The sequence below is a fragment of the Thalassophryne amazonica genome, chromosome 7 (assembly GCF_902500255.1).
Source record: "Thalassophryne amazonica chromosome 7, fThaAma1.1, whole genome shotgun sequence".
NCBI lineage: Eukaryota > Metazoa > Chordata > Actinopteri > Batrachoidiformes > Batrachoididae > Thalassophryne > Thalassophryne amazonica.
Window position 1 is genome coordinate 116,313,584 of NC_047109.1, and position 18,875 is coordinate 116,332,458.

Genomic DNA, 18,875 nt, shown 5'->3' on the forward strand with positions numbered 1-18,875 from the left:
CTTTCGGATCTCTTCAAGTGTTGGAGGGTCATCAAGTTCCCATTTCACTTCCACCTGGGGAGTCTTCTCGATTGATGACTCTTGCATAGTGCGCTTGTCACTGAAGAGGTTTTCAAAGTGTTCTGACCAACGCTGCATAATGGTTTCCTTGTCCGTCAGAAGGGTGGAGCCATCTGAGGAGCGCAGGGGTGCTTGCACTTGATGTGCTGGCCCATGGATAGTCTTAAGGGCTTCATAAAAGGAGCGCATGTCTCCGGCATCAGCATGTTGTTGTGTCTTCTCTGCAAAAGCTAGGCACCAGTCGTTCTGCAGTATGCGGAGCTTGCTTTGCAGTGTGGAGCAGGCATTTCTGTAAGCTGTCTTGGCAGAGTGGTCATCAGGTTTAGCTAAAAGAGTCTTTTACGGTAGTTCTGAAGACAAAAAAGGGTCCAACCCGGTAATAGCAAGGTGTACTTAATAAAGTGGCCAGTGTGTGTGTGTGTGTGAGTGTGAGTTTGGTCAAACTCTTTTGGTTCAATGGCTTACATGGTTTCCCCCATCAACTCCCCTGACTGGTTTTTGTGCAGATTTGGCATTTTTGGATTAAGATGCCTCCAATTAAAGTTACTGGAACCTGACATTGGTCACTTACAGTAGTGTTTAGAATAATAGTAGTGCTATGTGACTAAAAAGATTAATCCAGGTTTTGAGTATATTTCTTACTGTTACATGGGAAACAAGGTACCAGTAGATTCAGTAGATTCTCACAAATCCAACAAGACCAAGCATTCATGATATGCACACTCTTAAGGCTATGAAATTGGGCTATTAGTAAAAAAAAAAAGTAGAAAAGGGGGTGTTCACAATAATAGTAGTGTGGCATTCAGTCAGTGAGTTTGTCAATTTTGTGGAACAAACAGGTGTGAATCAGGTGTCCCCTATTTAAGGATGACGCCAGCACCTGTTGAACATGCTTTTCTCTTTGAAAGCCTGAGGAAAATGGGACGTTAAAGACATTGTTCAGAAGAACAGCGTAGTTTTATTAAAAAGTTGATTGGAGAGGGGAAAACTTATACGCAGGTGCAAAAAATTATAGGCTGTTCATCTACAATGATCTCCAGTGGTTTAAAATGGACAAGAAACCAGAGACGCGTGGAAGAAAATGGAAAACAACCGTCAAAATGGACAGAAGAATAACCAGAATGGCAAAGGCTCACCCACTGATCAGCTCCAGGATGATCAAAGACAGTCTGGAGTTACCTGTAAGTGCTGTGACAGTTAGATGCCTGTGTGAAGCTAATTTATTTGCAAGAATCCCCCGCAAAGTCCCTCTGTTAAATAAAAGATGTGCAGAAGAGGTTACAATTTGCCAAAGAACACATCAACTGGCCTAAAGAGAAATGGAGGAATATTTTGTGGACTGATGAGAGTAAAATTGTTCTTTTTGGGTCCAAGGGCCGCAGACAGTTTGTGAGACAACCCCCAAACTCTGAATTCAAGCCACAGTTCACAGTGAAGACGGTGAAGCATGGTGGTGCAAGCATCATGATATGGGCATGTTTCTCCTACTATGGTGTTGGGCCTATATATCGCATACCAGGTATCATGGATCAGTTTGGATATGTCAAAATACTTGAAGAGGTCATGTTGCCTTATGCTGAAGAGGACATGCCCTTGAAATGGGTGTTTCAACAAGACAATGACCCCAAGCACACTAGTAAACCAGCAGAATCTTGGTTCCAAACCAACAAAATTAATGCCTCACAGATGTGAAGAAATCATGGAAAACTGTGGTTATACAACTAAATACTAGTTTAGTGATTCACAGGATTGCTAAAAAAGCAGTTTGAACATAATAGTTTTGAGTTTGTAGCGTCAACAGCAGATGCTACTATTATTGTGAACACCCACTTTTCTACTTTTTTTTTTACTAATAGCCCAATTATTATTATATTTCCCATGTAACAATAAGAAATACACTCAAAACCTGGATTAATGTTTTTAGTCACATAGCACTACTATTATTCTGAACACTACTGTACATGACATCAAAATGACATCATTTTACTCATGTAAAAATTCCTATAAATGTAAAAATTGTTTATCCGGATATGGTTTAAGTCCCAGAGGTTTGAAATCAGACATTTCAAGCATAAAAGCCGCTTTTAGTGAGCGAGCTTCAACAGACCAAAACACAACCGTCATTCTTTGAGGCTGTTTAACAAAAAACTCTACATTTAACTGTAAAATGTTTATTAAAGTAATTTTTTTTGTTTTTAAATCAGAGTGAAGCAGCTGTTGTTCTGCTTTCTGATGATTTACCATTTTATCATTTAACAGCGTCTCCTAATTAAAAATACTTCGACATTTGTAAAATACACCTTAAAGAGGTAAATGCGCCGTGTGTCAGCCTGATTTTTTACTTTGAGAGTTGCTTTTTTTTTTTCTTTTTTTTCATTAATACCCATCACACGAACGCACCATAAGGAAGGTGACATAAAGACGCAGGTTCATCACCAACGCTGACGACTTGATGTCTTATAGGTGTTTTTCAAAGAACTGTGACACGCTGTTTTTTTTTTTTTTTGTCAAACCGCCCCTCCCACATAGAAATGTGTCACACATAACACATTGTTATTAGAAACAGATGCTGATTTTATCGCCGGTGTCTGAGGCTTCTTTCACAGCGTCGACACAGTGTCATATGCGCCGGGATAGCAGGACATATTTGCATGACATACACACCTGTCGTCCGCGATCCAACACTCCGCTGTAACACAATACGCAAGTAAAACTCAGGAGAGTAATGTTTCATTAAATGATGAACAGAAGGTGAAGGGGGGGGGGGGGGGGCTGGGGACGCAGACGGATGAATAACTTAAGTAAAAGCTATTGAAGCCCAGATTTGTTTACAGATTTGTTTAATAAGGAAAACTATATGCAAACAAATGAATTTGCCTGTAGTTGTAAGTGCGTATTAAGATCATCGCTTACAAGGCCAGGCCTCCTCTGGCCCTCCGCCTCAGCCATCCATCATGCATTATTAAGGAAAACAGAATCTGCATAAAGCTGCAACAATGCCTGGAAGAAGTTTGTTTGTTTTATCTTTTTAAGGCGCTAAGCTGCGCGGACCGACTGCGAGTTGATGCTGGGTAATTAACGAAGCATTTGATCGCTTTGCCCCAAGATCTGTAATTATAACCAGGCATGAAAATTAGGGAAATATTTCACAATTAAAAAAATAAATAAAATAGTGGAAAGAAGGTGCGGTGACGACACGTACAGTGACAACCCACCTGTGTTTGCGCACGTGCGAAGGGAACGTGGGAATGCAGGACAGGAAGCTGATTTAACTGGCCTGCAACCACAGCTGACCTTGCTGGAGGGAGACGGCGAAGAAGGAAAGAAATGCTGGATTTCCCACAGCTGCGGAGCTCGCGGCATTTTAACTAGTCGAAGTTTGAGCAGAGGGGTAATTTAGCAAAGTCTGCGTGCTCCGAGGTACCTGTAGCTCGAGTTCTGCTGCGCCGCTATCTGTGCTGAGATCACACAGTCGCCACCGCCGCCGCTGCGTTCATGCTGCCATATCTCCCTCCACATCGCACCGGGAAGACAATTGCCATTACCATTTTATTAAAATGTGTTCCATCAGCAACATTTCCCCTCACATATCTTACTTCCCCCCATCGCCGCCCTCCACCACCACCTTCCCCTCAAAGTCTAATCATCATTCCCCTCCATCACTCGCTGGGTCTAATTCCCTCTCTTCCTTCGTTTGCAGAGGACCTCTGCTTTCATCCTTGAGAAGGGCTTTAATTCGAAGTGCGACGTAGAATAAAGAAGGGAAGTGGGAGAGGAAGGAGAGAGTGATACGGAAAGACACAGCGGCAGCGGAGATGTCGGCATGTCAATCAATCCGGCGCAAGGGTCTGCGAGGGGCCGTGACGAGGGTGCGTTTGATCTGTGTCTTTCAAAGGGGGGAAGAGCGGGAAGGGCCATCAGAGCCGATTTGCCTCTTGCTGCCGGCCCCGGTGCCACTCTGACAGAGAGCAATCACAAGCAGGTTAATTCAACATCTACCTTCTTAATCTTTTTTTCCCGTCTCTTTCTTTTGGGCTTGTTCTGTCGACTGAGATGAAACATTGCTCTTTCCTCCACCTCCACCTCCCTTTCCATCACCGTCTTTTGAAGGAGGGAGAGATCACAAGTGCACTTTTAATGCATTTTCAAACCACCTATAATTTGATGGCTTTGCTCTTAATCGGGGAGAGAGTTGTTGATTTGCTGCAGCGTTGTAAAGGTTTATTTTTTTAATATTTTGCTTAGCACAAGGTGCAGGCTGGAGCTGAATCTTACTACAACGACCCTTCATACCTGAAATCACTCCGACATATATCACTATGCTGAAAGACATTTTATTTCATCGGCAAAAGGCAAAACATCATGTGACCTTAGTGTAGCAGTGTACCTCCTGTGACAGTGGGAAACATGATGTGCACCTTTCAACAGCAGATTCCGGATCACTTGTGTGTGTGTATTTGCTTCTTTTTTTGATTCCGTACAGAGAAATCAAAGCACTGGATTCCTACAAACCCACACAGCACCCCATCACAGTTATGGTGTGCACGGGCTCAGTCCTGACACACGACTTTCACAGTACTGTCCCTTTGGTTCAGCAACTTTGAACAATTTCATAAGATTGATGATGCTCTTGTCAAGATGTTGGCCATCTGTAGTGACAGGGTTCTGGCGGCTGATCTCCCAGTCGTCTGGAAACCACAAAATATTTGTGAGACTGCAAAGATTCTGAAACAGCTGAGGGTGGGGAAAGCTCCAGGGATCTACACCTGTGATGCTAAAGTCCTCCAAGGGGTGGAAATAATGTCCTCTTGACATTACAAGCAGTTGTCATTTCAACCTGTATGATGGGCATCAGCCCTACTGACTCAAAGAAAGGACTTATCACTTGGGCGTTTGCCTGAATTGCACTAACTACAGGGGCACTGCAGTACTCTCTGTGCCAGGGAAGGTTCTTGCAGGGATCCTGGTTACTCAGCAACAGCATCAGTTTGTTTTCACACCCAAGATGTCAACCAGCAAGGGTCTTTGAGGTCTTGGTGGTTTCTGCATCATCATATGGTTGGGAGACTTGGATGCTAACCATTGACCTAAGGTGACGACTGGATGACTGTAGCATTCGGTCTTTTCAGAGGATCCCTGGGTACCATTGGAATGGCTTTGTGCCGAACAAAAGGTTACTCGTGGAGACACTAGTGAGCTGTACCACTTGCATTCTGAAGGAATGCTGGCTTGAATAATTGTGGTAATTGGCACATTTCTTTGAACACAATCCAGTACACAGGTGCAACATTGTTGAGGACACCAGTAACTGGAAAAGGCCAAGCAGTGAGTCAAGTATCACCTGGTAGCCACAGCGGTAGGCCTGGACCGGGTGCTGCCTGACTGGTTGCCATCCAGGACTCAAGCGAGGCAGCTGTGCATTGTGGCTGAAGTGGTGATCTACAGTCCCAGTTCATGTTCCCACACCTGACCAAAACATCCGGTTCATATCTGAGGTTTGCTATAAGAGGAATATGAATAAGATGAGATTTTCAAAACATCACTAAATGAAGAAGATCTGATGCACAAATACTACAAAAACTGACCCTACTTTTCAAAACATGAATATATTCTTCGTGCCAGCGTCAACCAAAAAAGTACAGTACTTATATGTGTGGTGTCGCTAACAGCTTACACAGAAGCCATTGGACTTCAAAGACTGTAGGATATTTGCTGTCAAGGACAAACAAATCCAGAGGTAAACTGAGAGCAAAGAAACCCAACAAAACCAACCCTGTGCTCTCTTGCAAAGGTCAACTATGCATGAGGACGAGCAGAGGTGAGGGGGAATTGTACTGCGCCAAGTTAAGGACAGATGCAAAGGTGTGCTTGGGTTAGAGGTCAAAGGTTGAGCGTGTGTGTGAGTGTGGATGAAGGAGAAAAGGTTACGTGGAGCTAAAAGTCTGTTCAGGATGCGAGGAGCAGAAATTTATGCCAAAAACAAGTCTGTTCCAGAAATTTAAAAAGCAAAAAACTTTTGAAAGACAGAACAAAGACACAACCCAGATCCATTCAGTTTCCACTGGAAGTAAACCACAGAGCCACCAGAACGCAGCCATTTTCCAGTCGTGCCCCTGGCCGGCCTCTTTCCCATGGTGCTCCTCTCCAACTCCACTGCTTTCATGTAAGGTCAGAGGGATAACAGGATAAAGGCTGTCCTATCTGCTCCTCTGAAGGACAACCACTCTGCCGATTGGATTTGGTGGCCTTCAAGGACAAAGGAAGAACGCTGGGACACAATGGATCCAATAGAGAAGACGAGGATTTCATCTGTCTCTGTAGCCTGAGTGATTGGCAGGGATGTCTGGACCAGCAATCTTTGAGTGCTGCTTCTTTGTGGCTGCGCCTCCTCCATCAGTGCTCAATAGCAAGACTCACACACGCACGCACACACACACACACACACGCACACACACACACACACACGCACACACACACACACACACACACACACACACAAAAAGCCTTCGAGGACTGTGGAAGATAAGACCTTTGGTGCAGTAATACAGGGGGCGCTGTGCCATGTTTATTGTGTGTAATCGAGCGTTCAAATGTTGACTTGTGGAGGTGCAGACATGCAGAACACTGGACAGGCATTCATTTAAACTCTTCAGGGTATCTGAAAAACTGCAAATTTGGCATTCAGTTCTGGGGTAATTAAGATGCTCTTTGTTTTTAATCAAGTCAGAAAACATTTAGCTTTCACTTTTTCCAGCAACACTGCTCCTGTGTTAACCAGTCACATACAACTACAGTGGCACTAAGCAGGTCCCAAGTGGCATTTCCTCAACATTTTCCATTGTGACTCACAATACTGAAACCATTCTGAGTGTTTCAGTATTGAGAAAAGTCAAAAGGTGTTCTGTAACAGGGCTGTTCCACAACCTGCTGTTCTACTGTCATCACCCAAGATCCCCCCCAAAAAATGCAAAAACGGGATGAAACGACTTAATCTGGCTTGCTTCCTAACAGGCTGACTTATAAAGTGCAGACCTGGCAACCTGCCCAAAAATGATAAAAAAAAAAAAAAAGGAGCTTGAGCGGTTCAACTTTGAACAAAACTGCAACAATACGTTGCTTCTGCTTCAAATATTTAAACCGATGGAGCACGATCAAACAAACCTCAAGCCACAGTCACTATGAACACCCCGTTTAAAGACGTTCAAACATGATTGAAGCCGTTAAAACTATGACTACCTGGAAGTTACCACATACTATCAATCATTTCAATAATCAGGACAAAATCTTTGAAAAGTTCAGAAATTAGATCCCGATTTCAAATCTGGTGCTGATGATGGGCCTAGCTACTACGTATCTCGAGTCTGTTCAAGATGGACAAAGATGGATCAAGAAGTTACTATGATGCTTCAAAACTGCAATTTGCAGTTCGACATTAAACAGGAAGAAAAAGCACTCTGTGGAATAACCACATAACCAGTGAATGTTTGGATCATGAAGAGATAATTAACCCCTTGGAAGCGAAACACTCCTCCAGCACCCTGGAGGAGTGTTTATGAGGTTTTCTAACTGCTATTCGTGTTGCAAAATTCCAGGATTTTGCAAAAATGGAGTCTATCCATGGAAATTAATGAATTAACAGGCATAAACTGGAAATGTGCAAAAATACATTAAAGATGAGAGAAAGAAATGATAAACAAAAAGCAAGACAGAGAGAAAATAAGACGTACTATACCAGCATCACCACACAAACACTCAGTAATTATGAGGTTCTGCACAAACTTGAAGAACTACAGGATGCACCTGCATGTAGGTAGGCGAGGTCTGGATTCTCGATGTCAGGGTGATTATCCTTCAGGTGGTTGCGGAACTCCATGGGAGCATTGGTGGCGAAGTCACATTTGGGACAGTTATACATCTTAACGCCCTCGTGTTTCCCCGTGTGGAGGATGTGCTTCCGGATGTTCTCAGCACAGTTGGACCTGAGTCAAAAGGAGGTAAGACGACTCATTTAGTTTTGAAATCACAAACAAAAGATGACAGTTAAAGAAGAAAATACAAGGTGAACATCTGTTAATGCTCCCACAGAAGATCTGCTGGCCTATCCCGTGTTTTCTAGAGTATAACTCACACTTGTTAAAAAATGCATTGTGGAAAAAAAAAGGTAAGTTGCACCTTTTTTCTGTATGCGGAACTCACTTTGCAACACAACACTTCCCTGGAACTCAGTGTGACACATGTGCACACCACAGCCTGTGCTGTTACTTAACATATGGGCTTCTAATAAAATTCATAAAATACGCAAAGATGGACAAATAAAGGTGTATTGGACAACATATTGGATGTTATAAGATGAAATCTAGACAAAAAAAAGTTGTGAGATGGACGTAGATTCCTGGACCACAGCATTGGAGACGGTACAATACAAATACGAGTCCATTTGATTTTTTTTTTTTTTAAATCAGCTTTTTAAACTGGACTTTTTGTGCATTGTTGTAGTGCACTTTTATGAGTGGAGTTTATTCCTTTATTAATTATTTTATTATGATATCCTTTATGAGAGTTTACAGACACATCGTGAAATGATTCCCGCTGCACTGTGTGTGCGTCTCGTGCAGATGTGTGGCGGGAGTCTGTGTGGCAATGCACGTGAGAGCTGGTGGGTCAGGATGGAGGATGTCGTGATGTCAGCGCAAAAGCTGCATGCTGATTAATGACGGTGACCTGCTTCGAGTCTCAACCTGCTTACAGACACACACGTACATGTGCACAGCTGCTGTCCCCGTGACGACTCTCACTGACGTAACACGTTGCCCACTTTAGTTTTAACAAACACAGAAACCAAAAAAGAAAAACACAAAAATAAAGGACATAAAATGGCAGGGATTTTGGGCAGAAAGTATGATGAAGTAAATATATATATATATATATATATATATATATATATATAAAAAGATTTCTGACACAATTTTGACAATTATGGTACGGGGCAGCCAACAATCTTGAGAATATTTAGGAAAAATTAGGGTCCAGCAGTGACTAAAACGTGATTTAATGCAAGTGTTTCATAGAAAAAAAAAAAATTAAGATAAATATTGAACACTGAATGTTTTACTCCTGACAAATTAATCTTTTTAATTCAGCCTATTTATTGACTTTAGAGGGTGTTTAAAAAAAATCTGATATCATTTGAGATAGAAATATGTGAGTCACTGCATAGTCGAGGTAAATGAAACTAAACAGGCTTCATGTTAAATCCCTTCAGCTTCTCCCTTGTTTTGTCTTGTTTTTCCACTCGGGATCCCCACAGCAGATCCAAAGTGGGTCTGCATGTTGATTTGGCACAACTTCAACGCCGGATGCCCTTTCTGATGCAACTCAACATTACATGGAGAAATATGGTAGGGATGGGGTTTGAACCAGAAACCTTCTGCACTGAAACTAACCTCACTAACCACTTGTCCACCACCCATAATGTTGAGTCAAAGAAGATTTAGTCATCAAAATTTGAATGAGAAATTCAAAGATGTGTGGATTTCATGAAAGATTTTACATGGTTTCAACATGTGCACCGCCTATGACACAGCACACAGACCGCCGTCAGCAAAGTTCTTGTTCGACTGTGTTCGAATTCTAACACACAAAACACCTTTTCTTTTCTGGTGAACAGCATTTCTATAAAAAAACATGAAACATAGAATTTTGAGTTACTTCTACACATGCTGTTAAAATTTAAGATAATTTGAAAGAAATCACTGGTCCGTCCGTTTTCATCAGTTGGAGCATTGCCGTTTTATCGTGCGCTCACATGTGACAGTTTACCCCAGACATGCAAAGATTACCACTTCTTTACAAACTGTACTGATAATGTTTGTGTTTTTCAGAAAACTTTAACATGGTTTCACTGTACCTCTGTTAGCCTGAAAACGTGAGGCAGAGCGCCGCTACGATTGTGTGACCCTTTCACAATAAAGCGCTTCACTGATTAAAAGATTTATTGAGAAGCACATTTCACTTACTGCAGGCTGCAACAGGTAAACAGCAGCAGAGCCGAGTGCAACAGTTGTGGTTCCTCCTTTTATTTTCACCCTGTGCGTCGGTGAAGCGGCGAGCAAGGTCATGCTGTCACTGGTGTGTGTGAGTGTGAACCAGATAAATCAAACAGTCCATGGGCCAAGCAGATATTCAGTACCACTTAAGAGGACTAAACTACACCCACAATCCAGTCTCAGTGTATCATGACCTACACCAAGTATGGTGGCCATGCAGGGTTGTAGCTGTAGTCAGAGAGGGGTCAATGAAGATCAGATTTTAAAAATGTTTCAATCATATCGAAAAGGACACTACATTATTTGACTGATCATAAAGATTCCAAAAAAGTATAGTTTAGACTATTTATGACTGAATTTTATAGAGTTATGGGGGACAACAGCAAGAATGGTGACAAAGGTCAGCTTCAGTTTGTACAGGGGTCAAAACTTAAGGTTGTTCCAACTTTGGTATAAAGTGATGCAAAGTATTAGTTGAGTTGATAGGTTTTTAAAATGAATAGTTTGCACCTTGTGTCATGCTTAGTTATCAAGTTACAGGGTAACTTATGTCACAGAATCCATCCTATTAGTTGAACCAATAATTTGCACCACATTTTAATCAAAATTGGAGCAACTTTAGCTTTTGAACAGAACAAAATCCTTTGTCACCAGTTTTGTTGTTTTTACCCCATAACTCCAGAACATTCAGTCACAGATAGTCCAAACGATACCTTTTTTGGAATCGTCGTGATCAGACAAATATGGTATAGTTTTCAAAAATTCTTGGCGCATTTTTAAATTCTGACCCCTGCCTGGTTACAGTTTCCACCCTGGATGGCCACCATACTTTGTGTAGGTCAGGGTCTACTGAGGCTGGATTGTAAGTGTTGTTCAGTTGGGTCAATATTGTCTAATTGATCATGCACTAAAAAGCAGTGGGACAGATTATCTTCAAACTTGTGGGAGTATTATTTGGACAGATAATGAGAGGTAATTATATTTTGGAGTAGTTTGGCCAAAGGTCAGGGAAAATATGGGCTAAAAACCAACCAAACAAACAAACAAAAACAAACACGTGCAGCAGCTGCAAAGTCTGCAAATATGAAATGCCTTATTTTGGTCCTGAACTGAAGGTGAAAAAAAAAATATATATATATATATATATATATATATAAGAAAGGCAAATGAATTTTATGCCATATTTTAAGAGGAAATGACACTTTATTTGGCCCTCTGTGGCATATTCACAGGCAAGACATATGAAAATTCAACAAATCCCTCTTTAAAGATACACTGCAGAAGTTAAATGGGTCCTCACACACAAAGTGTGCAGGCATGAATACGGAGGTGAAGTACTGGAACAAGAACACAAAGCGCATGTAAAAGCACCAGCATAAACTAACACACACCTCACTTTGTGCCCCCATAAAAATAAAAATGAGGAATCTTTGATGTGACTACATATGAATCCATAAACCTCCTCTACACACACACGTACACACGCACGCAGAACGGCACGCGCGTAATACATCATGCAAGCAAGCAAGTGCAGTGTACAGCATAGTTTCCTGCACACACATAAACACACACCGTGGCGTGTTGATGGATGGGCCACTCGTGCTCAGTTTGGACCTGACATTCTTGGACAGTATAATACGCAATTACTCTCCCTTATCACCTTGGCCGGGACAATAAAGCCTCACGGTGCCATAGCTCACGCCAGCCAAGGAGAGAATTTGTTTTCACTTTTGCAGAGACACCTCTCTCCATCATGGAGCCAGAGTCCGGCCCAGCTCCACTGGGGCCCAAAAAATAAAAAAATAAAAAGCCCCACTGCATGCCCGCACCAGGCTGTACACACACACACACACACACACACACACACACACACACACACACACACACACACACACACACACACACACACACACACACACACACACACACACACACACACACACACACACAGCCTGACATACATAAGCAAAACCACTTTTGAACAATAAAAACTCTTCGCGCAGTCTGAGTAACCAGGGTAGCAACATACTTGGAAGCTTTACTCTGACAGAAGAGTCAATAAAACTGCCTTAAAACACAGAAAACCACAGCTCAGGTCCCGGCTGCTGCTGCCACGTCCAACAAACTGTGGACAAACCTTGTGTCCTGGATGGCAACCACCCAGGCAGACAACAGGTGCATCCTCAGCTTTTCAAAGTGACCATCTACCTGCCGGCCATCTACCTGAGAGTGACTTCATGGCCTTTTCCAGTTGTTGGGTTCGTCAACACTGAGGCACATGAGTGATGGATCAGACAAACACAAACACGCCAAATGGCCAAAGTGTCAGAGCTGATGTTCCCTCACGATGCAAGTGACATTCCTCATCTTACCTCCCCCACGACTAACTGCCTGACACGAAGTCCTTATAGCACACATACTGGCTGGGTGCACGGTGGCACTTAGCCAGGGGAGACAGAGATGGTGTCACGATCAATCAATCAATCAACTTTTTTCTTGTATAGCGCCAAATCACAACAAACAGTTGCCCCAAGGCGCTCCACATTGCAAGGCAAGGCCATACAATAATTATGAAACACAGTCTACGTCTAAAGCAACATAACCAAGGGATGGTCCAGGGTCACCCGATCCAGCCCTAACTATAAGCCTTAGCGAAAAGGAAAGTTTTAAGCCTAATCTTAAAAGTAGAGAGGGTATCTGTCTCCCTGATCTGAATTGGGAGCTGGTTCCACAGGAGAGGAGCCTGAAAGCTGAAGGCTCTGCCTCCCATTCTACTCTTACAAACCCTAGGAACTACAAGTAAGCCCGCAGTCTGAGAGCGAAGCGCTCTAATGGGGTAATATGGTACTATGAGGTCCCTAAGATAAGATGGGACCTGATTATTCAAAACCTTATAAGTAAGAAGAAGAATTTTAAATTCTATTCTAGCATTAACAGGAAGCCAATGAAGGGAGGCCAACACGGGTGAGATATGCTCTCTCCTGCTAGTCCCCGTCAGTACTCTAGCTGCAGCATTCTGAACCAACTGAAGGCTTTTTAGGGAACTTTTAGGACAACCTGATAATAATGAATTACAATAGTCCAGCCTAGAGGAAACAAATGCATGAATTAGTTTTTCAGCATCACTCTGAGACAAGACCTTTCTGATTTTAGAGATATTGCGTAAATGCAAAAAGGCAGTCCTACATATTTGTTTAATATGCGCTTTGAATGACATATCCTGATCAAAAATAACTCCAAGATTTCTCACAGTATTACTAGAGATCAGGGAAATGCCATCCAGAGTAACGATCTGGTTAGACACCATGCTTCTAAGATTTGTGGGGCCAAGTACAATAACTTCAGTTTTATCTGAGTTTAAAAGCAGGAAATTAGAGGTCATCCATGTCTTTATGTCTGTAAGACAATCCTGCAGTTTAGCTAATTGGTGCGTATCCTCTGGCTTCATGGATAGATAAAGCTGGGTATCATCTGCGTAACAATGAAAATTTAAGCAATACCGTCTAATAATACTGCCCAAGGGAAGCATGTATAAAGTGAATAAAATTGGTCCTAGCACAGAACCTTGTGGAACTCCATAATTAACTTTAGTCTGTGAAGAAGATTCCCCATTTACATGAACAAACTGTAATCTATTAGACAAATATGATTCAAACCACCGCAGCGCAATGCCTTTAATACCTATGACATGCTCTAATCTCTGTAATAAAATTTTATGGTCAACAGTATCAAAAGCAGCACTGAGGTCCAACAGAACAAGCACAGAGATAAGTCCACTATCCGAAGCCATAAGAAGATCATTTGTAACCTTCACTAATGCTGTTTCTGTACTATGATGAATTCTAAAACCTGACTGAAACTCTTCAAATAGACCATTCCTCTGCAGGTGATCAGTTAGCTGTTTTACAACTACCCTCTCAAGAATCTTTGAGAGAAAAGGAAGGTTGGAGATTGGCCTATAATTAGCTAAGATAGCTGGGTCAAGTGATGGCTTGGTCCTCAGAGCACTGGCAGACATCTTGGAATTGGAGAGACTGAAAACACACCAGATGATCCACAAGAAATCTACCCCCCAAAAGAAGACCAGGATGAGCCTCCTGCAGAAGCTCAGTCCTGGGAGATGAGGGTGGACCTGGAAAGAAAGCTCCACTGCCACCAAATAGTCCAAACATGCCTGAGGCCTGATATCATATGGTCTGAGGAGGAGGAGATCATCATCCTGACTGAACTGATGGTCCCGTGGAAACCTTAAGTACATCAACCTAGTCCAAGAATGTAAGAGTACAGGGTGTCAGGGTCGGTTATTCCCAGTCCAGTCTGTGTGGAAGACTCTTAAAGCGAATAGTAGGGAGGGAGGAGACATCTGCACCTCATAGTTTGGAGTTGAGCTGGAAGCTAGCAGTAGATGGGCAGCGACTGGCCATCGCTGCTGACCCACCAACTGGAGAATGTCATGGTTCAAAGTCAAAATGTCAGATGAAGGTTGGACGCCACCTGCGCCTTGGGGCAACTGTTTGTTGTGATTTGGCGCTATATAAAAAAATTGATTGATTGATTGATTGATTGACCTGGAGACATCTTCTGGCAGAAAGCCGTAGTTACGAGAAGATGACTGAAGGCAATGGCATGGAGAAGCATCTTGATGTCTTTAACTGTTGCAGCACCACCAAAGAGTCGTCGCTGCAGGTCATTGGCTCACATCCGAGTGTCACAACCGGGAAGCACCAGGACCCGAAAGACTTGGACCTTCAATAGCCTGCAAAGACATCAATAAACACCTCTATGACTCCATAAGATCCAAGGTAAGTCTCAATGTCAGAGTGAGGACCCACGGCAAAACTTTTATCATTAAATACTAGTAATACTAGTAATATATCAACTCCAGGGTCCCCCCACCTTTCCTAAAAGTTGACATGGAACTGTAAGTATAAAATGCTGGTTTCACTCTTTGTGCACATAAATGTGAACGCAAAAGTTCAGAGATATCGTTTGTACATCAAATTAACATATGTTATTACTTTTTCAATACCTGTGAATCGTCAAACTAATCCTGCACATGTCTGGTGATAATCTTTCATTTTATTTTTGTTTAAAGAGTTAAAAATTTCTACTTTCTACATGCTCATAAATGAAAACAAATTACTGCAATGGAAACACATTTAATACTAAACCTGATGTGACTTCTTGTTCGAAAGCAGTTGCATAAATAGACAAAAAACTGAAGTGGAGCTAAAAGGTTCTAAAGAGAGCGCGGGTGGATTCGGGGGGCGCTAACTCTCAGATATGGTAATGGCGTAATTGTCATATTAAAACAACACAACGTGCGTTTAGGAGTCAGCAGGTGTCACCGTTAGTGAAAGCCCACACCAGCCCTCCGACGAGACGCCGGATTAATTAGTCCAACACGGTTTCAGCTTCCTCCCCCATCATCCGTACACTCGCCATGGGAACCGGCCATACTGGTGCTCAGCAGACACATCGTCTCTGCCTCCTCCTCGTTCTTCTTTATTTTAACCATTTCCATATTCCACCCCCCACCCCCCCCCCCGGCCCCCCTTATGGTAATGAGAAAAAAGGTGTAATTGAGGCGAAGTTTTGAATGTTGCTTTTTGCACGTTAATAGTGTGTATATGGGGAAAGTTTTGGATCAGTCTGCCAAGAAGGTGCAGTCTTCATTATTAATATGCCCCTCCCCCCACCCTCACTGCCCCACCCCCCCAACCCAACAAACATCACATTGTCACCAAACCTTCTCGGCACTGACAGCGAACGTGTCGCCCTCAAAGAACCCATCACTTACATTTGGAAAATTTAAAAAAAATAATAAATACTGGCTCGACTGAAACTCAAGTGACTTCAAACTCAACAGACATTAACGACGTTGGAATGCCGGCAGTGTGGCGGGAGTCAGAGGCGACATTTCAATTAGACCACTGAAGACGCCTTTGTGACTTTAATGAGGAAAAAAAATCCTCACTGAGAACAATACAATTGATTCTTTAACGTTTTCAACACTGAAGTTGTGCAGTTTGCATAAATAGGTGGATAAAAGTTAAACAGACACCATTAATTGACAGTCCAAGACCCCCGGTGCAAAATCATTAGAATATTTGTTTTTAACACAATCCCCCGACTCAAATGATCATCTCTCTGTTGGAATAGGAGATGAGAGATTTTTCATTCCATTCTCATTTACATGCATTCGAGGAGCAGCCTCAGTGAAGGTGGAGTAAAGTGCCATATATATATATATATATATATATATATATATATATATATATATATATATATATATATAATGTTAGACCTGTTCAAAATGTCACATTTTACAAAATCTTTTGGGCCACATGTTGTTCCTGTTCCACTAATAAAATAAAGGATCTGTGTCAAATGTTATTGTACTCGGACATTGTTTAGGGGTCCCCCACAAAGAAACAATTTTCCCCAAACAAGCAATGTAGTCATCCAGTAATTCCAGTAATGTTCTCCTCTGGGTGACCAATCAAACACCACCGTTTGCGATTACAAGCCATCACATGTACCTGTGAAAGAAAAATAATGGCATCAGAGTCTTTCTCCCGTTAGGGCGACGTTGTCTTGCCGGCGGAGGGAGAGGGACATGTGTCACTCTGGGGGACCTCTGAATCTTATCTGATTGAGTTCAGATTTGGTCTGCACCTATAAACAGTGGTGCACATAACTGGTACTCATGGTGCTCATGTGTATGAAACATCATTGATGCACAGCAGAGGGAAACACTTTTCCTACAATCAGTCATTTTTGTGTTTTCTGCTGTGCATCATTTATTTTTAGCACGCACAAGCACCATGAGTACCAGTTATGTGCATGTCTGCCTATAAAATCCCAAGTGGTACAAAAACAACATGAGGCACGAAGTCTCTCACAACTTTTAGTTTTTCACTATACAACATAAACAGCCCTTATATATACACACACACACACACACACACACACACACACACACACACACACACACACACACACACACACACACACACACACACACACACACACACACACACACACACACACACACACACACACACACACACACACAGAGAGTTACTGGCCACTTTATTAGGTACACCAATTCAGTTGCTGTTAAAACAAATAGCTAATCAGCCAGTCACATGACAGCAACTACCAGACCTTTAGTCACCTAGTTGTGGTGAAGACGACTTGCTGACATTCAAATCCAACATCAGAATGGGGAAGAAAGAGGATTTAAGTAACTTTGAACATGGCGTGGTTGTTGGTGCCAGACAGGCTGGTCTGAGTATTTCACAAACTGCTGATCTATTGGGATTTTCACCCACAACCATCTCTAGGGTTTACAGAGAATGGTCCAAAAAAGAGGAGAACGGGCAGACTGGCTGAATGGGTGTCTGTGTGATGCTGTCATGTCAATATGGACCATCATCTCTGAGGAATATTTCCAACACTGTGTTGAATCTACGACACAAAGAATTAAGGTAGTTCTGAAGGCAAAAGGGGGTCCAACCCGGTACTAGCAAGGTGTACCTAATAAAGTGGCCAGTGAGTGTATAATGTAGACCTGTCAGTCACACAACAGATAAATTTTTCAGACTAACACATTTATGCTGAATCATGTATTTCATAAGCTCACCTTCAACTGAAAGTCAAACATGCCAAATCTTCCCGTACCGCCTTATCTCAGTCTGTCCACCAGAGGTGCCAGACTTTTAAACACACACTGCTGCCTGACACCCCCACATCCAATCCCTCATCCTCACATTAGTGAGTCAGTGGGGTGTTTTCTTCCCCCCATCAACCTTCTGTAACACCCCCCCCCCCCCCCCCCGAGCGCCTGGGGCCACCAAAATGGTAATTGGGCTTCTAATTTACTGTTTCATTTGCCACTGTCTGTAATGATCATTAAATATCAGCGCAGGAACAATGAGGCTGGAGACCATGTGGCTCATTCTGTGCACAGCACCCAGCTTGTTTTGGGATCAAAACCTGCTCTTGGGTCAACACCGATACGTGTATTAGCCACTCAGCATTGTTCATCTGTTAGTATTTTATAATTTATTTGACAAATTTACATTGTTCTTGAATACATACCTGTGAAGCTCTTGAACCATGAGATCTGACGCTTAACGCAGCATCTAAATGAACAATAAATTCTCTGCATGCACAAAAACCTTGCCTTTTTTGCTTTCTTGGGCTTTTTTTCCAAGGATCCTGGAAATCCTTCTTCTAAATCTTCTATGAGTTAGATTTATTTTTGCCAGCGAAATATGACAACCTTGATTTTTCAAACGATGCTGTGATCTTTGAGGACTCACTGAATATACTCAAGAAGCTGAGACAAGAGTCAGAGTGTCTGGTATTGAGATTGTCGGTTGTGAGACCTGGACTATGATCAGTGAAACAGATAACTAGATGGTTTTGGTACTGGGTCACTCGGGACAATCCTTGGTGACCATTGGAATGGCTTTGTGTGACTACTGAAGGAAACTCAGATGTGGTAACAACTTGAATGGCGAGGGAACATCAGCTGTGACCCCATGGCCATGTGGCATGTTTCCGTGACTATGATCCAGCACACAGTGGAAACTGGAAAAGGCCAGTGGGGACGCCCACATAGCATTGGCGACATGTAGCCCTGCCAGGCCAGACCTGACCTAGAAGTACAAAATTCTAATTATAAAACTGTATTGTGCATTCCAAAAATAAATAAATGAATAAAATAGTAAACACAGAGAACTAGGACCAATGTCTTGG

The 18,875-nt window shown here is 42.4% G+C and overlaps 1 protein-coding gene across 2 annotated transcripts in view; it reads right to left on the bottom strand.

Moving 5' to 3' along the window:
- Window positions 1-18,875, bottom strand: part of znf407 (zinc finger protein 407) — a 403,712-nt gene that overhangs the window by 114,783 nt on the left and 270,054 nt on the right. For both annotated transcript variants that reach the window (XM_034175400.1, XM_034175398.1), the window contains one exon: window positions 7,861-8,039. In XM_034175400.1, the coding sequence (XP_034031291.1) occupies window positions 7,861-8,039 (179 nt within the window). The remainder of the gene's footprint in view (window positions 1-7,860; window positions 8,040-18,875) is intronic.